Below are 23,980 nucleotides of genomic sequence, written 5' to 3' on the forward strand. Positions count from 1 at the left end.
AAGGGTTTCTTGCTTCCTTCTGCTATGTTTAAAAGAATTCATTTCCAAAATGCTATTCTGGAAGAGTTCACGGTCCAATCCTACATAGAACACTACTAGGCTTATGTCTAAGGGAAGAGAGCACAAGAATGTTGGGCACAACTCCTTTTGGGAAGAGCACTTTTGTTCTGGCCCATCTCAGTCTGACCTTGGGATGGGGCCTTTTGCTGGCGTTTTACAGGTGCTGGCCTTCAATTTGATATTCCCCTTTCTTAAAGCACAGTGCTGCCCTTTCCCTGTCCATTCTGCCCAAGAGCATGTGCAATGGAGAGGGTACAGCAGGAAGGCAAAGGGCAGTTGGCCCTGTCTTGGGAAATCTGAGTCACACGCAGCTGTTTCCAGGCGCAGTGCAGGTGAAGGAGAATGCAGGATACAGAACAGACCTGGCCCAGCCGATGCTGACCTCTCCTTCACCCAGGGGATCCTTGGCTTCCAGCTGCCACCATTGGCGGTGATGAGCTCATGCCGGATACCAGCCAGGCTCATCTGAAGACTGCTTGGAGCCGATTAAAGCCTTGATGAAATGCGGGTGCCCAGATGGCAGGTGGCTCTGGAGAGCATGGGCTCTGATGACCAGGCTCTCATCTCCAGCTCAACCGTACAGTGACGCCTTTATGTCCACAGGAGCTGGGAAACAGAAATACCTTTCCCTGTGGGGTGAGCAAGGATAGCTGCTCATTTTGCACAGGGTAAAGGGTTGAGGGTAGAACTCATAGACACTGAGAGCCCACGTTTGGTTCAATCTGCCACATGGACTACAATTATAATACTACAGAACATCTCTGTTCCCCAAAATGCCCCCCCGCCGATGGACTGCTGGATACCTTTGGATGACTGATGGCCATCCCTTTTTACAAGATCATCTCAAGCTAAGAGATGGCCTAACATCTACATTTCCAGTCTCAATATAAATACCACCTGTTCAGGGAAGGCATTCCTCACCCCCTTCAGACTAGGTTAGGTTCCTGTTCTGTTCTTCTTTTTCTTTTTTTGTTGTTGTACCAGGGATTGAACTCAGTGGCACACGGCCACTGAGCCACATCCACAGCCATATTTTGCATACTATTTAGAGACAGGGTCTCTCTGAGTTGCTTAGCACTTAGCTTTTGCAAAGGCTGGCTTTGAACTCATGATCCTCCTGCCTCAGTCTCCTGAGCCATTGGGATTACAGGCCCTGTGATATTCTTGCAGTGCCCTCTACTTTTTCTTAGTAGTACTTACATTATTAGCTAGTAATAATTTAGCCAATAATTGTCATTATTTGCTTAATGTCTCTATTCTGCCAGATTTTAAGCTTAGCAAGGGTAGAGTGCGATACGTATTTGTTAAAATAATAACAGAAAATCAATTTAAAGATCAGTCAGGGCAAGAAAGAGTTTACAGGTAAGTTTTTAAAAAATTTATTCTAATTAGCTATATATGACAGCAGAATGCATTTTGATTCATTGTATACAACTGCAGCACAACTTTACATTTCTATGGTTGTACACGATGTAGCCATGCACCATATGTGCAGTCATACATGTACCTAGGATAATAATACAGGTAAGTTTTTAATAGTATCCTATAAAAGGCCACTTACACATCTGGCAGGGGGCTAATCTTATCTACCACACTAGCTGGGGGGCCAATCAGGTCCTCCTGGCTTTCTGGCCTGCTCTTAGGAGGCATCACCCATCCAAGTCAATATTTTATGGTTTTGAGTAGAATGGAGGATTATCTTTTATTTTTCAACAACTTTACTGATATAATTTACATATTGTAAGGTTTGGCCATTTAAAATACACAATTTAATGATTTTTTTTAGCATACATGCAGTACATGAAGCCGTAACTACAATCTTTTCTTTCTTTATTTTTGTACTAGAAATTGAACCCAGGGGGGCTTTATCACTAAGATACATCCCCAGTCCTTTTTATTTTGAGACAAGGTCTTGCTAAATTGCTCAGGTTGGCCTTGAACTTTCCATCCTCCTGCCTCAGCCTCCTGAGATCCTCCTCTAATCTCAGCCAATGCACCCAGCACCACCATCAAAATCCACTGTTTATTTTCATCAACTCCAAAAGAAACTTTGTGTCCACTGGTGACAATCCCTCCCCAATCCTTTCCCCCAGACAACTGCTAGCATCATGGATTTTAGTAACATCTATGTCTAAACAATAAGAAGAAAACTTTAGCATTCAATCATCTGACATGATCTCTCATTTTAAAGATGAAAGAGTGAAGCCAAAGAGGGGTCAAGATCCACAGGGGTGAGATGGCAGAGCTGGGACTGACCACAGTCCCTGAGGCTACAGCCTTTGACTTTTCTGCCATGCAGTATAACTGTGTGTGCCCTGGACTATCTACCCCACGGAACTTTAAGTTCCTCGAGGGCAGAGGCTATATTCTGCTCATTTCTCTCCACTCTCTGCCCAGCAGTACCAAAACAGCAGTGATGCTTAATGTGATCTAGGGTTCTGTGACCTACTGTCATTCTGTGAACTCTGCTACCAGTCCTTGATGAGATAAATACAGAAACTGAGAGTATCTGGAAACTTTTATAGAAACTTGTCAGAGTAATTTTATGTCTGTGGAATCTAAGTATAAATTTGGGTCTGTATCTTGTATGCCTTTTAAAAATTGCATTTTTCTTTCTCTTTTTAAAATAAATTACTTTATTTATTTGTTCCAACTTGTTACACATGACAGCAGTATGTATTTTGATTCATAGTACACAAATAGAGCACAATTTTTCATTTCTCTGGTTGTACACAAAATAGAGTCAACACCATTTGTGTCTTCATAAGTGGATCTAGGGTAACAATGCCCATTTCATTCCACCATCTTTCCTACCCCCATACCCCCAACCCTTCCCTTCCCTCCCCTTTGCCCTTTCCAAAGTTCCTCCATTCCTCACATCCTCCCCCCATTCCATTAAAAATAGCATTTTTTTTCTGATGATTTATTTTCAACAAGTATTGGCTCATGACAGACTGCAAATTCCAACATGACCACCACCAGCATCAATAAAAACAAAAAGATGTCTCATAGATACTGCAAGAAGCACCGCATTAGAGCAACCCATCCCTCCTCTCTGCTGCTTCTCCTTCCTCTTGGTGTCCTGGAATCCTGCATGGCTTCTTTTCTTCCACTCACATTTGAAAGGTAGGTTCTCTCAGTCATGCCTTCAGGTCTCTTTAGTTCTATAACCTTCCATGGATAACTCTGAGACTCAGTTCAGTCATCCCCAAGATACTGACAACACTCAAATCTACATGTTCAATTCAGTCCTTTCTCTCCTCAGCTTCAGACCCATTTGTCTAATTGCTGGCTACTCATCTTGACAAGAGTATCCCAAGATTCAGTGGTCAATCGACCACTATTTATTAGAGACATATAAGTGCCATGAGGAAGGCAAAAGGGGGTCCTATGATAGGGAGTGGCAAGGGGAGTTACTTTTACCAGGTAGTCAGGGAAGGTCTCTTTGAGGAAGGAACCCTTGAGTTGAGACCTGGACGATGAAGTGAGGTGGACATCTCAAGAGGGAGAGTGTTCCAATCCCTGGGGGAGGCAGGTGCAAAAGCCCAGAGATAGGAAGGAGCTTGGCATGTCTGAGGGACAATGGAGTGCCATTGTTCCTGGAGGAGAGTGATTAGGTGGGAGAAGAACAGAGAAGAGGGTATAGAGGTCTAGGGTTTTCTGATTCTGGTAAGGAGGTTGGATTTAATTGTGGTTTCAATGGCAAGCCAAAGGAGGTTTTAAGTAGGAGAATGACACGATTTATGTTTCATAAAGATTACTTTGGCTATTATTTGGAGATAGGTTGAGAGGAACAAGAGTGGAAATATGCGAGAATGGTTGGAAACTGTGGTAATAGTTGAGAGATGATGGTAGCCTGAACTAGAGTTAAAGCAATGGAAATGGCAAAAACAGGGTTCAAGATGTACTTAAAGAGGGACAACTGACAAGACTTACTGAAAGACTTGAAATTAAGGGGGAAAAAAAGAAAGAAAGAAAGAACTTAAGGATGACTTGAAGATTCTGGGCCTGAAAAACTAGGTAGATGATGGTATCATTTAGGCCATGAGAGGATAAGAACTGGGGGAGTGAGTGAATACCAATCATTTGAGAATTTTAGCTATTAGGAGATGCAGAGCTGGAGGTAGATAAGGGGTGAAGGGGATTTTTTGTTTGCTTTGTTTTTCAAGATGGATGAGATTAAGGCATATTTTTATGATGATGCCAGTAGGAAAGGAAAAGAGATATGCTAGAGTGGCAGGCAATTAAGTGGTGAGCAAAGTCCTTGAGAAAGTAAAAGAGGAGGCAGAGGCTCGGAGCAGGATTTGGAGGTCTTCCACTCTCTGAGGCGGCATATAAATGCAGTAGACTAGTAATCATGATGATGGGAAGATGAGGCAGTTCCTTTCTGACTGCAACCTATTTTCTTCAGGAAATATGAGTGAGATGGTCAGGACGGGAAAGGAGGAGGCATTGGAAATTTTAGGAAAAGGCACAGAAAAATTGTTTTCATCCAGAATAAGAAAGTGATTTTGCTCATGAAGCACAGTGGCATGGTTGGCAACATTGTATTTGAGACTTATGGTTAAAAACACGAATGACTTGAGTACAGTTAGTATGGCTGTGTGATTTTTTTCTCCAGCAATATTCAGTTCCTTAGATATAGACATAAATTAAAATTGGCTTAACTAAAGTTCCCATCTATCAGGAGAGTACAAAGAAGAGCAAAAGAAGCAAGGAGGAATAGCTATAACACTGGACCATGAAATCCTAAACAAGGAGGGCGGGAGACAAGGAGGTAGAAAGTATGACATACAGATAAGACCAAAAAGCACACCATATAACCAGATAAAGAAATATCATTTCAGCACTTCAGAAGCACCCCATGCCCTCTCCTCTTCGAGGTTAACCGCTATCCTGACTTTTTACACCACTGACAAGTTTTGTCTATTTTGAATTTTCTTTCCATTTTGAATGGTAAATGCAGACATACAGCTAAATACTCCCCTATGTTTGGCTTGGAACCAGAATTGATGGCTTGTGAGATACATCCATGTTGCTATATAAAGCAATAAGAGTTCATTCATTCCATCACTGTGTATTATTCCATTGTGTGAACATTCCATAATTTATTTATCCATTCAGCAACTTAATAAACATTTTGGAAACTTCTAAACATCTTTCACAATAAACATAAGGTCCATCCTGTTCCTCCTCTAAATTGTAATGGTTTCCCATTAGAGGATAAAGTCCAATTTCCTTAACACAGCTTGCATCATGGACCTTCCTTCCTTACCAGTTTCTGCTTTCCATTCTTGTCTTCTGACCCTTCCAACAACCTTCTAGATCCAGCTCTTCTGAAATGCCTGCACTTGTACTGAAGTCAGACTCATACTGCATGCTTTTGAACATGTCATCCACTCTGCCCTTCTCCCTCAGCCACCGGGAAATCTTGTATCCATCCCTCAAGACTGATCTCCTACATCAAACTTTCTCTGCCTTTCCAGAGATATAAAAAGTCTTTTCTTTGTGATCTCACAGCACCTTCTATAGATCTCCATTAATGTACCAGATAACAATTCTTCGTTAAAATGTCTGATTTCTCACTGAACTATGAGTTCCTTAAGGGCAAAGGGCAAAGGCCGTGTCTGGATCATGTTTATTTCCCTGGTGCCTAAGGTGGGGCCTGTGACAGAAGAGATGCCCAGCAAGTGTTTAGTAAATGAAGGAAAAGACCTGCCTAGGGGTTATACAGGACACTGGGGCTAGAAGGGGTCCTTGAGATCAGCTACTAAACTTCTCAATTTTACAGAGGAGAAAGGGTTTCCTAAAGGAGAAAGATTTGTTGGTGGCAGAGTCAGAACTTGTAATCCTCAGTCCAGTGTTCATACCCATTCTCTGCATTGCTGGCGAGAATCAGAGTATGAAGTTTCAACAGAGCCCAGCCTGAGGCAAAGAAAGTTGACAGCTCAACATCTGGCCATGTAGACAGATGGATAGACAGTGAAGTGGAACAAGAAACAGGACTCTAAGTTTTGGGTCCTGACAACAAGTTAACAGGCTGCTAAAGGGAGGGTGTCAGGCTGGAAAGGCTCTGTCGGAGGCAGGCTGGTGGGAAACTGAAGGGCTTGGTTGTTGCTGGCTACTTAACACTGACAACTGAGCCATGCACTCAGAGAGAGGGGTCAGGAGGAGCCATGTGGAAACTAGAGAGAAAAGAGGAATAAAAGGAATCTCATGAAAATAGAAGGGAGACAGGCAGGATAGAAGGAGGAGGTGGGGGAGGGGCTGGGAATAAAATTGATCAAATTAAGTTATTATAAGTATAACTATGCCACAATGAAATCTACTATTCTATGTAATTATTATTTACCAATATAAAAATTTTAAAAAAGAAAGGAGTATGGGCTGGGGTTGTGGCTCAGTGATAAGAGTTTGATTCTCAGCACTGCATATAAAAATAAGTGAATAACATAAAGGTCCATCCACAACTAAAAAAATATTAAAAAAGAAAGAAAGAAAGAAAGGAGTAGGTAGGAAAAAATGCTGAGGGAAGCCCTGAGAAAGTAGTATTAAGCCTCATAAAGCCTGAGTTTCTAGGGTGAGGGGCACTGGTGGGTGAAAAGGAAGTGGATTACCAGAAGAAAGATAACTAGAAAGAGGCAGCTCATACAGGAGGCTCTATAAGTCCAGATACATAGGACATTGTGAGTGGGGGAGCCAGGAAGCAAAGATATCACATCTCCCTATAGTGCTTTTGGACATTTATCAGTACATCCAAAAATGTACTAAATAATGTACAGGACACTGTAGCAAAGAGAGACAAAAGAGACACAGTTTTTGTCTTCAATCTCTCTCAGTGTAATAAAGTAGTGCTGGGTAAAGTCCAGGGGACAGAAAATAATACCAGAAGGCAGGTGGCATGAGAGCTGAGGATGGACTGGTAGAAAAAAAAAAATCACAGCCTGAGAAACAAAGTCTTAAAGGGACACAAGCAATAGAAAGAACTGTTTGTGAAGCCACTGAGGCGAGAACACTGAATGGACACTGCAGGGTAGCAGAAGGTGAGGATAGCAATGGGGAAAAAATTAGGTGAGGCCAGACTAGAGCAGCTTTAACACCAGTTTAAAAAGGATGGTTCAGATTCTTTGTTAAACAGGTGAGCACTGAGGGTTTTTAAGTTAACAACAAATACTACGTGTGCAGTGCCTACCCTGTAGAATGTACACATGTCCTAATCTCCACAAAACCCCAGAAGGCATCACTCCTATTTCCAAATGAGGAAAAAGAATTTCAGAGTGGTCAGTACTTTGCCCAGGTCACAGCTACTAAGTGGCAGAGTTGATACTCAGATCATGACGCCAAAGATTATTACACTCTTTCTTTGTAGTTCTTCTCATCTGGGGTTTCTGTTTTGAACCACATTTGGAAAATTATGAGAAATGATTGTCTGAATTCTCCTAAGTGGTAAATACCTAGTTCCATTTTAGATGCCTGGGAGAGAAGTTAATTCCTTGTATACTACTGATGCCTAAGAGCATTGGGACTCAATTATTTGAAGGAAGCCTGGTCAAGAAAGGCTGTCATGATTAGAGATGATCTGCCAGCGGGATCACATCCCTGAGATGAAATGGTTACTGATGCACCCTAACAGCTTTGCAAATACTGGGCAGAGTCACCTCCAGGGACTTGGGTAGGAAGCTTCAGCCACCTCTGATTACTCCTCCTTCCAGGCATCGTGTGTCTGTCCTTCCCTCTCCCTCTCCCACTCTTCCTGTATTTGCACTCAAGTGATGAAGCAGAGCCTTCCTGCTCATAAGCCATCAACACAGGCAGAAGCAGTGACTTCACAGATGAAAACACAGAAGCCTGTATACTTATTTTTCTGTGGAGGGTGGAGGGAGAAGAGTGGCACTGGTTAATCAAAATCCTTCCAGAGAACTCTGGCGAACTCCCATTACCCTTCCTGATAAGGTTTAAGTACCATCTCCTCTGGGAAACTCTTAGTAACTGACTCCACCTCCCTACTTACCAGGCCGAAGAAGGCATTTCCTCTTCTATGTCTCCATAGCCCCCTTTCCAGCTTCCTGCCAGACTACCTACCCCACCCCCAATCATGGCCTATTTCTACATCTGTCTACTCTGACAGTTTGACAGTGTCTCAGAGTCAATGACAGTTTGCTTGATCCATCTTGGGATGTCCTGAGGCCCAGGATCTCAGAAATGGCAAGTGGCTTGTTCAGAGTCACATAACAGGACTTCAATTTAAAGCCCAGTCTGTTTGATTTCAAAGTCTGTGACCTTTTCACTATGTTACAAGGCTCCTGCCTTGCCCGAAGATGAGGAAGTGACCTGAACAATTTGCTAGTATGAGTTCAGAGGGGGAAGTAGCAGAGTAGGCTAGACCACTAGAAAAGGCTTCCTGAGAAGGCCCTGCAGCCTGAGGATTCAGATGAGAAGAGGGAACATGACATACTTTAGGCAGGGTGGGAATGTTGTTCACTGAGATAGAATTAAGAGGAACGGAATTATAGCTGCCAGGATGTATGTGATTTCTATATCTAAGTCATAATGATTACTACCTATCATGGAGCACCTCCCTTGCTGGCCAGAGGCTTTTACAGGTGTTATTAATTTTCACTCTGAATAGACATCATTTTACATATAAGAAAACCTAGGCTTAGAGAGTTAAGGCAACGTGTCCTAGGGAACCCATCTAGGAGGTGGGGAGCTGGATTTAAACCCAGGTTGACCTGACTTTGAAGCCTGAGATACCCTTTCAATTACTCCATGCTGCCTCCTAATGGGCTGAAGGGCATCTACATTATCAGGTAGATCCTGCTGCCTGAGCCTCTTTCCATGTCAAAAGGGGACTTCTGGTCAGACAGAAAGAGCAGCTACTCCTTCTAGTTCTAACCCTCTATGATCTGGGTAACCCAAATCCCTGTGGACTAAGCAATTTGCAGAAGGGGTTTTTGTGGACCTCATGAGCACATCTGGCTCCTTGTTTAGGCCTGCCTTGGATCTATGTTACAGAGAACTCCCTGCAAGTTGCTGTAGCAAAGCAGGCCAAGAAAGCTGATGGGCAGGAAGACAGAGCCTTTGCAGAAGGTCAGCCGAGGTCAAAAGACTTTGGAAATCTTACTGGCAATAGCCCCTAGGAAAGACAGCAGGATCCTACCTCTCGGTTGGCTGCTCACACACACAGGCAGACCAAAGGAGTTCCACAAGGGGAGGGAGGCTAGAAGTTGGCAAGGCTGCAGGCCCTGAGCAACCAGGGCTTATTTAGGTCTGGGAGGCAGAAATAAGTGGGTTAATGGTTTTGGCCCTTGAGGCTGGGAGGCTAGGAAGGGGGTGTAAATGGATGCTGGTTACAAGGCAGGTGGGAGAGATGTAAAGGTGGGGGCTCAGGGCATCTGTTCCAAGTCACCAGGCATGAACCATGCCCCTGGAACAGCTCAAAGGGCTAGTCTTGGCCTGGGGGGTGGGTGATGAGGTTGGAGAGAGTTTCATAAAAGGCCCTCGCCTCCTCATTTCAAAGGTATTCGATCTGGAAGGCAAGTGTGAGGGGCTTCTTATAGAGTGAACTCTCTGTCTGGGGTGGGAGGAAGTGGGGATATAAACCAAAAGACAATGGCTGGGAGTATTGATTGATGTTAAGGCACAGTAGAGAGAAACCCCATGGTGCATGCTCCAATTCTTAGCTACAAATGTCTTACCAGAGAGCTTTCCAAAGGACAAAGTAAAAAGCATCCTGCTTGGGAACATTTTCTAAGCCTCTGCTTCTGAGAGCAGTGAGTCCTTGCCCTGAAATTATCAGACATCCCAGGCACTGTCACCACATCCACGAACATCTCAGCCCTTCCCATGCCTCAGACTGGGGTAGGTCCCTTGGAGGTCAGGGTAAGGGGCCAGGCATGGATGTGAAGCCAGTACGGCTTTGGCTGATGGGAGGTGGCAAGACTGGGGATTCCTGGTAAGTCCTCCAAGTACAAGAACATTGCAAGGGCTAGATAATGATCTGTGGATACCGGGCCTGGCAGGCAAAGGTGAAAGAACCTTGGATGAATGCTGATTTTTGAAAAAGCGATCAGGTGGCAGGCAACAGTTGTCAGAAGTTACAAAGAATATCTCATTAGAAAGATGTTTCAACCAGTCAGAGGTAAAGTAAAATGGAATGGACTGCCTGGGAAAGAAGCAGGATCTCACAGTCCCTCATAAAACCCAAAGGAATGCCAGCCATTCAGCTGTTGGAGGGGTTTCTGCTGGGATGAAGGAGGGGAAACCAGAGTGGCCTAGAGGACCTCAAAGAACCCTCCCAACTCTCAGATTCCAAGCAGAATGACCCCTGACAAGTTGGACCCTAGGCTGCAGCCTCATGAATATGTCCCTAGCCAGGCGCAGTGGCACACACTTGTAATCCCAACAGCCTCAGGAGACTAAGACAGGAGGATTGTGGGTTCAGCCTCAGCAACTGCAAGGCACTAAGCAAATCAGTGAGACCTTGTATCCAAATAAAATACAAAATAGGGCTGTGGATGTGACTCAGTTGTTGAGTGCCCCAGATTTCAATCCACGGTACCCCCCAAAAAGCATCCCTGGCCCTCAAGAAGTGGCAAGAGGTGTGAACAGGTGCTCCATGCCAAGTACTCACTCAAGGGGCCTGCACCTCATATGTGCTGGTCTGGGATAAGAGGAAGCAGGACAGAAAGTAACTTCTTGAGAGATATCTGGCAGGTAACTCTACCAGACTTTGACAGGCAGCCCAGCATGAGTCTAGGGATGACAATATTACTCCTTCAACTAAAGTAATGTCCTCAAGAAGGAGGATATTCACCATTCAGCAAATATTTACTGAGTACTTACTATGTACAAGTACTATGCTAAGTAGTGGGGGCACTTAAATAAATCAGCATGGTTCCTGCCTTCAGGGAGCACAGAGTCAAGCTAGGGAGAGGGCTACTGAAAAAATGAAAACAATCTCAGATTATGATGAGTGCAGTGATGGAAAAGAATAGGATAACATGACTAAGAGTAATGGAAGGGCCCAATTGAGACCAGGGTGGGATAGGATCAAGGGAGACATCTGTGTGACTAGGTTAGCAGAGATTTGAAGGGACCTTCCCTTGTTTCCCTGGCCCTGCTCTGGAGGTCATAGGGGAAGAGAGAACACTTTCGGGGAGAGCCATAATGAAGAAAACTCATACCGCTTTCCATAATAGTTGCATAAATTTGCATTCCCACCAGCAACATATGAGTGTGGCACTCACATCCTGACTGGTGTGAGATAAAATCTTAGTTTTGATTTGCATTTCTTTAATTGCTAAAGATGTTGAACATTTTTTCATATATTTGTTGATCATTTGTATTTCTTCTTCTGTGAAGTGTCTGTTCAGTTCCTCAGCCCATTTATTGATTGGGTTATTTGTTTTTTTGGTGTTAAGTTTTTTGAGTTCTTTATACATCCTGGAGATTAATGCTTTATCTGAGGTGCATATGGTAAAGATTCTCTCCCATTCTGTAGACTCTCTCTTCATGTTATTGTTTCCTTTGCTGAGAAGACTCTTTAGTTTGAATCTGTCCCATTTATTGATTCTTGATTTTACTTCTTGCACTTTAGGAGTCTTGTTACGGAGGTCAGATCCTAAGCTGATATGGTGAAGATTTGGGCCTACTTCTCAGTTTATACCCAGGGCCTACTTCTTCTCAGTTTATACCCAAAGAACTTAAAATCAGCCTATTACAGTGATGCAGCCACATCAATGTTTACTGCAGCTCAATTCACAAGAGCTAAACTATGGAACCAACCTAGGCGCCCTTCAACAGATGAATGGATAAAAAAAAAAATGTTTTTTTAAAATCTCTCTCTCTCTCTCACACACACACACACACACACACACACACACACAATGAAATATTACTCAGTCTTAAAGAAGAATGAAATTATGGTATTTGCCAGTAAATGGATGGAGCTGGAGAATGTCATGCTCAGTGAAATAAGCCAATCCCCAAAAAAACAAAAGCCAAAAGTTTTCTCTGATATGTGGATGCTAATTCATAATTTGGGGGGGACTCTGGAAGAACAGAGTTACTTTAGGTAGAGGGGAATGAAGGGAGGGGAGAGGGCCTGAGGGTAGGAAGGATAGTAGAATGAATCAGACATTATTACCCTATGTACGTACGTATGTATATACGACTGGAGTGATTCTACATCATATACAACCAGAAGAATGAGAAATTATACTCCATTATACATGATGTATCAAAGTGCATTCTACTGTCATGTATAACTAATTAAAACAAATAAAAAAATTAACAAGAAAACCCTCACAGTTTATGCAGACAGGGTGGTACAGAGCATCACACACACACATGGGCAAAGAACACACACCAGCTACAAGAGAGCACATCACACATGTGCTTTGTCACTCTAGGGAAGTGCCATGACCCTTGAGGCATTTCTAGGTCAGGGAGAGTCACAAGGGTGCTGGGGAAATGAGGTGTTTCTGGTGTGGAGGACCTGCCAAGGACTCTCTCCCCTGCCCGCCCCTCCTCCACCATGCTCTCACCTCCATCAAGCAGTTCCTTGACAGTGCGGTAGTCATCAGCAAGGACAGCGTAGTGCAGGGCTGTGCAGCCCTTGAAGCTGGCACGGTTGTTCAGCCGGTTGTTGAAGTCATCTTCTCGTGTGACCAGAACTGTGGGGACAGCAACATAAACCCTTCCATTAGCAACATATGCTTGAGCCACCACTTTATCTTCTGTTTAGTCACTTACTCCTTCTACCTACCTACTAAACATTAAATGGCACATGCACCATGTGCCTGGCCATCTGTGCTGGGCAAGAGGAGATAAAACAGAGCCTGGTTAGTTCCACAAATGTTCACTGACATCTAATATGTGTTAGGATAAATCTTGGGGACATGAAATGAATCAACTATAGTCTCTGACCTAATCTGATGAGGGAGGGAGGCAGGCAATGAACAGAAGTTTAGAGTACTATTTGAGATAAATGCTACATTAGAGGTATAATGGGATGATATAGAAAGCCAGGGGGAGCTCAGCCTGGGCATGAAGAGAGGATCCCAGAAGATGGAGTCTGGAAGAATGAGGAGGAGCTATCCATGAGAAAAAAGTAGACTGAGATAGGGAACAGGGGCTGTTCTTAGCAGAAGAGCAACACACCTCTCTGTTCTGTCTATAATCTAGTAAGAAATTTTAATTAAAAATTTACAAAAGCAAGCAAAAATCTGAAACCTTGGAAAAGTACAAAGTAGAAAAAGGATCAATATTTAAGCAACTTGAGAAAGTACATTTAATATTTTGTATATGTCCTTCCAAATTTCATACTATATGTATGTGCATATCCCCGTCAAAATTGAAATTTAGTGTATATGCAATTTATAATCCGATTTTTAGCTTTAATAAATATTGTAAACTTATTGTGTGTGAGACACACACACACACACACACACACACACACACACACAGAGGGGTTGAACACAGGTCCTAGCACATGCTAGGTAAGTGCTCTAGGTAAACTACATCTGCAGCCCTTTTTATTTTATTTTGAGACAGGGTCTCATTAAGTTGCCTAGGCTGGCTTCGAACCTGTAATTCTCCTGCCTCAGTTTCCCAAGTACCTGAGATTACACAAGTGCTACCATGTGTGGTGACTGTAAACATTTTTTCAAGATAGAAAGAATAAGCATTTTGTGTGATCAAAGATCAAAAGCTCCTAGGCTCACTCTAGCTAAATTCCTGAGCCTCTCTCATTTGATATAAAACTAGTTTTATATCTAAAATCAGTTTCATCAATTTATAGGACTCTTGCATTGGGTACCCACACAGAGCCCTTGTCTAGACAGTGGATTAAAAGGTCACCCCATCTCTGGGGCCCTCCCTTGGGAAATGGGGTCCCACAGAGCTCTACTTGTTCTGCTTGGGTGATGGTGCTTCTGTCTGCCTAATGTAAAACTCTCTGGGTACTGTCTTATGCTCCCTTCGGAGTTGGGTTTGTTGAGGGTGGAATCTGGGTCTGCCTCCCATACCACTTCTTCATGGCATATGGCCTGCAATAGGAGGCTCCTTTCACTTCTCTTGTGATAAAGGGGTATATTCTGGCAGGAGGTGACCTTGCCTAGGTAGTCAAAAGCACCAGGTAATTCTTAAAACATTCTTCTCAGAGTGCTCTTGGAATGAAGTCTATGCATTTTCTCTCCTCCAATACTGGACTTCCTATTTAAAGTTCCAAAGACCTTTCTAACACTAACTGATTTCATTTATTGACCACCTTCTACTCTGTGCCAGGCCTGGTTACGTCACACAAACCTATCTAATTCTCACAGCTACCTAACATAGTAGGTATTCTTATTCCCATTTTATAGATGAGAAAATTGAAGCTGAGAGGTTGTACATACCCGCATTCCAGCTACTTGGGAAGATGAGGTGGGAGTTTGAGGACAGTCTGGGCAACACACACATACACACACACACACACACACACACACACACACACCCCATAGAGAAAATGGCAGTGGGAGAGTGAGGATCAGAACCAAAGTCTGAGTCCTTACTTTTTCTTCCCATCATATCATGCTGTCACCCTCATCTGGAAAATGAGGGAGTCCAGAGCCCACAAAAAAGCAGCAGATCCTGGATGTTCTAGTTCCAGCCTTGATTCTTACTCCCTTTTCTTTTCCACTCCAGCAAAGATGCAAACATTCTCTCTGCAGACCTGCCCTTACCAGGAAATGGCCTGGGGGTTGTAGCCAATATCCCAAGAAGCTAGCCTGGGTGGAAGTACTTTGAATGCCTGGCCAGAATAAAGTTGGGGGAGTCTGAGCTGGCAACCAGACCATTCTCTCTGTGGTCTACAGAATCAATGGTCAACCAGTTTTTCCAGTCCAGACAGGGACTCTCCAGATTGCTAACCTCTCACTTCTACCCCTGGGTGTTAGATGACCTTTCCGGAACAGGAAGAACAGGAAGTAAGAAATTCTCTGAGCAGCTAACATACAAGTCCCATGTGCAATGGCATATACACTTACCCCTTAAGAGCCCTTTAGGATCTCAATCAGAGATTACTAACTCCTACTCACGAATAATCTTATCAAATCACGCTAGGTGATCTTGTTTCTAGCCTACTGCAGATCAGAAGGAAATAAGAAGGCTGGGGAAGATGCTTTAGAATCAAGCAGATTGATTACAATCAAGCACTGGCCAGGCAGGGAGGGAAAAGAACAGGACAATGAAAAGCTGCAAAAGGAATTCAGAGCACAGCACCTCTAAAGGCCTTAAGGGCATCACTGAACTGCCACATAGGACATTAACTGCTAGATATAATGATGAACCTGAGGAAAAGTGATAGTTGGCTCAAGAAAGCAAGAAGGGTATCATCCATTTAAAAAAGAAAACCCATCATTCATTCAACAAACAACGTTTAATGAGCACCAGTGCAAGGTGGTAGCTTCTGGAGATACAAAAAATAACAACACATAGTCTTGACTTTGGGAAGTTAACTGCCTAATGCAAGAATCAGACCACTGAACAGACTTATAACACATCTCCCGAGTACAATGATAGAGATATACACAGGATGCTTACCATAAAAGCTAAACGACTTCAAGTAATATGCTAGGGCTGCTTTGGTTCAAATGTCAGCTTATTAACAATGTCATAGCCCAGCTAATAAGCAATGTCCATGAAAAGGACTCTTGCTCACTTCTGTGATCTCATTTTTCACCATCTCCTTCCTAATGCTCTGTCTTGATTCTGAGGTTTTTTTTTTGTTTTTTTTTTGGACACTGGGGATTGAATCCAGAGGTGCTTAACCACTGAGCCACGTTACCAGCCCTTAGACATGGGGTCTCGCTAAGTTGCTTAGGGCCTCGCTAAGTTGCTGAGGCTGGCTTTGAATTCACCATCCTCCTGCCTTCAGCCTCACAAGCCGCTGGGATTACAGCCATGTGCCACTGTGCCCGGCTTGCCTCTGCATTTTTAAAAACACTATTCTACCACCTGGAACACCATCCCATCCCCAGACATTCAGTTGTTGACTCTAATTCATTTTCAGATTTCTAATCAGAAGTCACTCCCCCAGTGACTCCTCTTAAGTGTGAGGTAGATACTGCTCCTAAGAGCTCCTCCAGTGCTACAGGCCTCTCCCAATGACAGCATTTATTACACTCTGCTGCAACCACTTGCTTATATGACTGTTTCTCTGCTACACCAAAAGCCCAACGAGGACAGGCAGTGTGACCTATTTTTTCCACAGTTGTGCCCCAGAGCCCAGCATAGTGTCTGGCCATAAATATGTGCTTGACAAATACTTGCTGGACCAACAAATAAACACAAGTTGAGTGTCCATAATTTGGAAACCAGAAATCTAAATGCTCTAAAATCTAAGACTTTTTTGTGTGCCAATATGATGCTCAAAAAATATCTGATTGTAGAGCATTCAGATTTCAGATGTTTGGATTAAAGATGCTCAACCAGTAAAATCTAGGCAAATGTTCCAAAATCCAAAAAACTCTAAAATCTGAAACATTCTGGTTCTAAACATTTTGGATAAGGGATATTCAATCTATATAACATATATAGGCAATATGTACATTAGTTTTGGTTTTGGAAAAAATAATAATACCAGCCCACAAGTATTTGCTGGCTGTTAAATAAGTTAAGCTCTAGAGCCAGACCGCTGATGTCTAAATCCCAGTTCCAAATTTCCTGACTGTGTCATCTTTCACAATTTACCTAACTTCTCTGGGCCAAGTTCCTTTATTTATAAATGGAGGAGTACTAATAACATATTCACTGGACATTTTAAGGATTACTAGACACTGAATGAAGGAATCTGAGATGGTATCTGACCTAAAGTACTTCTCAATGAATGTTAGCTATAATTCTATCTAGTCTGGGCTTCCAAAAGTATATTTTTTCCTTGGGGGGGAAAATATTTCATTTGGGAAATCCTGAATATATTCTTCCTCTGGGAAAGGCACAGGAAGCATGAGAATGTAGGTCTGAAGTCATAACCACATGTTTCATTTGGTGTTCGTCAGCAGTTTCTTGTTTGCTGGCTTTTCACCAAATCCTTGTTAGAATTCTGCAGTACTGGTGTTCTACAGAATACTCTTTGGTACTGAATAGTGCATTATAATCTGCAAAGCAGTTTAGTTTCCTTTTTTATTTCAGAAAAACTGTGTGAAGTGTTAAGTTTATGCTCCCATTTTATACAGGAATTCAGAAGGATGGCAGAATGGTAGAGGCCCATTTTGTGCTCTTAGCATTAAGCTCCTCCATACATCATCCAGTGTTAGGAGCCCTGTCCTAGATCCTAACTAACTGAAGCCACTCCTTTTAGATCTTGTACTTTTCTCAAGGTACAAAAGGTGGTTTTAGGTAGGAAATAGGTGATGGAGAGGAGTAGCATCCCTCAAATGCACACACTTACCCCACCCTCACTGAGGAAGATTAAGCAAACACACAGAAGCTCAAGGGATTCATCCAAGCCTGTCCCAGCAGCTGGCCACCAAGGTAGTGTTCTGAAGCCAGTGAACCACCCCCTTCCCAACAAAGACATCTACCAGCCTGTCTCCAGCACAGTGGGGAGGAAGGCTCAGACTCCTGCCTTCCCTCCCAGCCTGCCATTCCTATCCCTGTAGGGGTCCTACACCCCTCTGACCACAGGAGGAGTGATAGGTATCACTCTGCTTTCTTCTGCCCCACCTCTACCTTTGATGTTCAGAAGTCTATGTCTAGGTGCCATGGCCGGGTCATTCTTGGGAGCTAATGGCAGGTCTATGTTGAGGTATTCTCCTGCCCTCACAGGGCCAAGGAGTCAGTAGAGGTGGAGAGGAGTCTCTGACACCTTTCATAAAACCATGAACACTCCCCAACATCTTCAAACCACAAAACAACAACAACAACAAAACAAACAAACAAAAAACAGTACTTCCCATGATGAGAAATAGTTTTTATAAGGTAAAGTGGCCTTACATTCTGAATCTTACCTCTGCCGTTTACTAAATTCTTCTATCTGTAAAATGGACATGATAAGCAATAATTTTAGAAATACTGAATAAACATCATGGGAAATCTGATAACAAGTTTAAACATTTATTGATACTGCTTTTTCCCTTGGATTACGTGCTAGGGACACAGGTATGAACCAGCCATAGTGCCTGTAACATCACATTGCTAAATATATCAGGGGAGATTTTGAAAAAAGGTGAAAGAGGTGAGATGAGTGGTCTCCAGATAACAAAATCTTTATTTACTGCTCACTTGTATAAGTGCAAGGCAAAACTGCACTATAAGTCCCTCTCTCCCTCAGGCTCAGCCTCCAATGTTATGGAGTGTCCAGAGTGCCCTTGCCTTCAGAGATAGGACCACGTCTCCATAAAAGGGAACCTCTCTGAGTAGTAAGACAAGACTAACCCTTACATTTGTACAGCATTTTACAGCTTATAAAACACTTAAAGGTGCTCATTTCCTCACCTTCATGACAACCCAGGAAGGGCACAGAGGTCAAATATTACTATCTTTATTAAACAGATGGGGAAACTGAGGCTTAAAGGGCCTGACTTACACTGTTAGCAGTGATGAATTTGGACTAGACACAAGCCTGCCTGGGCTCTGCTCCGTCTTCCACACCGCACAGCTTATCTGCCAATGCCCACGGGCTCAAGCCTTGCATAACTCAGGGCCAGCTCAGGGTCTAGGTGAAATGATCAAGTCTCCAGGAGGATGCCTTTGGAATCTCAGCTTCCTCCCACCTGAGGACCCAAGCCTCTAGGCATAGAAGGATGTAGCTGAGGTGTCTGTCGTTAGCACTACACACAGAATCAGAGCACTGCCCCCACCGCTCGGGAGTCCAGCTGCAGTGTGTGTGGAGGGAGAGTTGTGGTGTTGTCTGAAAGTAGAGGGGCCTGGGATTCCAATTTGAATGAGCGTGTTGTCTCATCATTTTCATGCTTCTCACCACCATTCAAACCAGCATAAAGTAAATATATCCATTAATTTTCCTGTGGGAGTTCATACTATGAGAGAAACAGAGCCTTCTCATGGCAAGTGTTTTTAATGAATTGTCTCACTAAATCCCCACTGCAACCTGAGTGACAGTCATCCTGCTGCCGGGTCAGCAGGCTGCCCCTCAACCTCAGTGGGAGCCATCAGTTCTGCCTCTCACACTGGGGGTGAGGGAGGTTTTCTGTGCTGGGTCAACAGGAGACTGTCCCTGGAGAAGCTAATACTCTTCTCTTCCTTCTACAGCCTAGAAGGCCCTTCTCCCTTCTCCAAATCCTGCCTGCTCTTTAAAACCCAATTCAACAACGTATGAGTGTGCTTTTTTGCCAACATCCTGGCCAGAATTTATTATTAATAGTATTCTTGATAGCTGCCATTCTGACTCGCGTGAGATTTCCCTAATTGCTAGAGATGTTGAAAATTTTTTCATATTTTTGTTGGCCATTTGTGTTTTGCCTTTTGAGAAATGACTGTTTAGTTCTTTTTGCCCATTTATTAACTGGGTTGTTTGTTTTTATTTTGGTTAAACTTTTTGAGCTCTTTATATATTCTGGATATTAATCCCCTGGCAGAGGAGTAGGAAAAATAAACAAACAAACAAACAAATCCCAACTCAATTCAAGTTTTCCTCTCCCAGGAAGTTGCCATCCTCCCAGCTCTGCTTTGAATGACTGTATTGTGGACTGACTGTAGGTCACCATTTAGAAGTTAATTATTTATTGTCTTACAACTCTGCTTATAATACTTTCTTATGTTAGATTTTTCCCTTTTGTTCTGACTTTCCACAATTATATCTTAGGCTCCTCAGGGGTGACAGTAACTAGTTCACAATATTTTCTGTACTATATACAGCATAACTTCAGTATTTCATGCAGCTTCGGCAATGAACTCACATGAGTCTTCACCTATCCAACTACCATGAGCACACCAATACTGAGCTCCTTCAGTTTAGTTAATGCTATGATATGGACCACATGTCTCATGGGAGCAAAGATGGGCACAATGTAATGTGGCCAGGAGAGGAGTCACTCAGAAGAATCATCCTGAGAATGAGGGGAAGCTTGCCATATAAAAAGTGGAAACAGGCATTTGGGGAGAGGAAGTGGCATTTGCAAAGGCCAGAGAGTAAAAACTGTATCACTTATTTATTCAAGAACCTGGGAGCCCCTCAGCGAGCCTGGAATACCAAGTTAAGGTAGATGAAGCCATGGGTAGAGATGAGGTTGTCCAGGCAGGTAGAGCCCTGATCCTGACAGGGGTTTGGACTTAGATAATAAAAGCTATAGGCATGGTTTTTGTTAACAAATTAAACAGTTCAAGATCAGCAAGTGCAACAGACCAAGAGATAAGAGAACTGAGTTCAAGATTGGCCCTTTCTCTACATTAACTTAATATGTGGCTCAATCCCTCTGTGCCCCAAAGCTTCTTGTTTTTAAAATAGAAAAGTGTTTCTTTAAGGTAGTTCTCAGACTTTAGTGGGGACAGAGTCACCTGGGTAACTGATGCAAATATATCAATTATTAGGTCCCTGTTCCAGCCATCTGGAGTCAAAGGCAGGACCTGGGAATATACAGAGCTCCTGAGATCACTCCGAGAACCAATTGCCTCGATGGTCTCAGAAACACACAAGCCTAGCCAAACCCACCCTGTGAGGTCCTGCTCCAAGGAAGCCAAGGTCCTCTGGGCAACAGAATGTTCTCCTCAAACCCCATGTTTAGAATACCTCCTAATACCACCCCTCTCAAAAATCCCAGTTGGAATTAAATCCTACACAACACACTGCAGTCTGTTTCTTTGTTCATCCACACTTTAAGTACTTTCCATGGGCTGTGCCATGGGATAGAGAATGGGTTCTCCCCTCAAGAGCTTAAATAATATAAAAAGATTCTGTCTTTTATGGAGTATCTCTAAAAGCAAATAATTCATCATCGTGAGCCTGAGAGACTTCGATTCTAATCCTAATTTCTTCCTCTAGAAAATTACTTCATCTTCCTAGGCCACAAGCTTCTCATTGGTAAAATAGTGTACACTAATTGGGTTGGGTTGCTGTGAAAATTTGAGATGATGTTGTTTAGTAAGAATAGGATTAAACTGGTACCTAGAAAATGATAATTTTTAATTAACATGTATTCCCCTATCCTGGAACCTGCAACATATCCATATTCCTCTGCTGACTTTCACAGTCCTCTCCTACCCATCCCTGGTGGATTTATCCAAGTAGATTTTCTACTCCTCTGTTTCATGCTCCCTTCCTGCTGGTCAAAACCCTCATAAGAGGATCCTGGTGATCCTACCATGAATCCTCAGTGGGCAACATCACATATTAGAAAGGAACTTGGGTGGGGATGCTGGGATTGTGGCTCAGTGGTACAGTGCTTGCCTAGCACATGCAAGGTGCTGGATTTGATCCTCAGCACCACATAAAGATAAAAATAAATAAAATAAAGATATTCTATCCAACTACAACTAAAGAAAAATGTATGTGTGTGTGTGTGTGTGTGTGTGTGTGTGTGTGTATGTGTATGAAAGAAAGAAAGAAACTTGGGGGCTGAAATTTGTCTGAGAAGCAAAACTCATTATGTGACTTGGTCAGAATACTTAACATCTTTGAGATTCCAGTTCTTCATTCGTAAAACTGAGATATCTTCTACCTCATAAGATTCCATAGCAAACCCAATTTAAAAATGGATAAAGAATATGAATAGACATTTATCCAAATAAGATATATAAGTGGCCAAAAAGCCCATGAAAAAAAATGCTCAACATCATTGGCCATCAGGGAAATGCAAATCAAAACCACAGTGAGATGCCACTTCACACCCACTGAGATGGCTATTCTGAAAAGGACAGGCAATAATAGGTATTAATGAGGACACAGAGAAACCAGAACCCTCACACATAGAGGGTGGGAATGTTAAATGGTACTGCTGCTTTGGAAAACAATCTGACATATCCTCAAAAAAGACTGAAAACACAGAATTCTACTTCTAGTTATACTCAAAACATATGTCCATGCAAAAACATACACAAATATTTTAGAAGTATTATTTGTAACAACAAAAAGCAGAAACCACCCAAATGCTTCTAAGCTAATGAATAGATAAACAAAATATGCTCTAACCATACAACAGAATATTATTTAACCATGAAAAGGAATGAAGTAATGATACATGCTACAACATAGATGAAACACTATGCTAAGTGAAAGAAGAAGTCATTCATAAGTGACAATATGTTATATGATTTCATTTATATGGAAATATCTAATAGATATAAACCTATAGAGATAGAAAGTAGATTACTGGTTGCCAGAAATTGGGGGTAGTGGAGGGGAAATGGAGAATGACTGATAATATATGTAGGGTTTCATTATGAGGCAATGAAAATGTTCTAAAATTGTTTGTGGTGATGGCTGCACAACTCTTGTGAACACACTAGAGATCAGTGAATCATTTACTTTTCATGGTGAATTATATAGTACATAAATTAAATCTGAATAAACTGTTGTATTTTAAAATATTTGTAAGGAGCTAAGCCTACTGACCAGCATGCAATGAGGACTCAATAAATGTTAAATTTATTGTGTGTCACTTCCTTTCTGGATGCCATCCTAACTTTGGCTAGAATCACATCAAACACCAATACTGTAGAAGGGCAGAGGAACCTTTTCATACTCAGTAGAGGGTCCTAAAGGCTAAAAATCCCAAGATTAAAAGTCTTCCTCTAATATTCAGATAACTAAATATCTACCTGTTAGTCAGAAAATAATGGTTTACATTTATTGAACATTTATTGTGTGCCCCGTACTTTACAACTATTTTTCTCACAAGAACCATATTAGGCTATCATATTATTATTGCTATTTAATAAATGAAGAAATCAAGACTTAGGTTATGTAACTTTAACAAGTCACAGTGACAGTCAATGACTGAGTGAGTTTCTTCAATTGCAAGGTGTTTATTGTTTTTTCTATGTGATTACATGGCTTTATTATGTCTTTCTTTTATTTACTTACATTTTGCACACATAGTTGATGACTCACACAGCCTGATTTCCCTTTTCCTCCTTGTTTTCTAGTAATGTCTGGTTTATATATCAAGTTAGCTGATACTTCCTCTCACATAGTCTTGTGTCTTCTCAGATTTTTTTCATGTGCATACTCTTGAATTCAGCAGGTGCTCAATAAATACTGCTTTAGCAAATGGATGTTAAGCCCATCTCCCCAGGAAGAAAATAGCTTCTTGAAGGATAGACACTGTACCTCCTACATCTCCTTAGCCTTCATACAGGGAAGGCACTCATGGTCACTGATGCTGGCCTGTGGCGGGAGGACCAGCCCCTACTTGAAAATGGTTCTTTCCATGGACTGGAAGCATTCTCCTTAGGAAGAGGAGCCTGCTCACTCCATCATCACTGCATCCAGTTCAACCCAGGGCTGGCACACAGTAGAAGCTCAGAAAAGGTTTGATGAATTAGAGGGAAGATGGGTCAGCACTGGAGACACGTGAAGGGACCTAAGCCCATCTTATCTCACTCCATGAAAAGGAAGGAGAAACTGGAAAGTTTGTCAAGGAAATTGAAGAAGATAGGTTGTTGACCTCATGCGTGGCCCTAGACAGTCAGTGTGGCATCCTCTTTGGACCAGGACCCTTCTTTTGACCACAGAGCCAGGTGTGGCTTTCCAGGGACCAGGTTTCACTTTCACAAAGGTGAGGCAAACTCCTAAGAATTTGTTATTCTGTTATCTATAGATCCATAATTCTGCTTGAACTTCCTCTACTTCCCACCTCTCCCAACTCTAAGTAATAACATGCTCAGAGATTTCTGGGCCCTTCTGATTTGTCCTACAATTATCCTGAACTACTCCTCTCCCCATACTGTGCGTCATCCTAACCACTGGGGTATTCTTTTG

The 23,980-nt window shown here is 42.5% G+C and overlaps 1 protein-coding gene across 1 annotated transcript in view; it reads right to left on the reverse strand.

The window, feature by feature from the left end:
* Window positions 1–23,980, reverse strand: part of Clpb (ClpB family mitochondrial disaggregase) — a 139,733-nt gene that overhangs the window by 51,577 nt on the left and 64,176 nt on the right. Inside the window, exon 5 of the mRNA XM_027942617.2 lies at window positions 12,609–12,737. Coding sequence (XP_027798418.2) covers window positions 12,609–12,737 — 129 coding nt within the window. The remainder of the gene's footprint in view (window positions 1–12,608; window positions 12,738–23,980) is intronic.

Source organism: Marmota flaviventris, chromosome 9, assembly GCF_047511675.1.
Source record: "Marmota flaviventris isolate mMarFla1 chromosome 9, mMarFla1.hap1, whole genome shotgun sequence".
Lineage (NCBI taxonomy): Eukaryota > Metazoa > Chordata > Mammalia > Rodentia > Sciuridae > Marmota > Marmota flaviventris.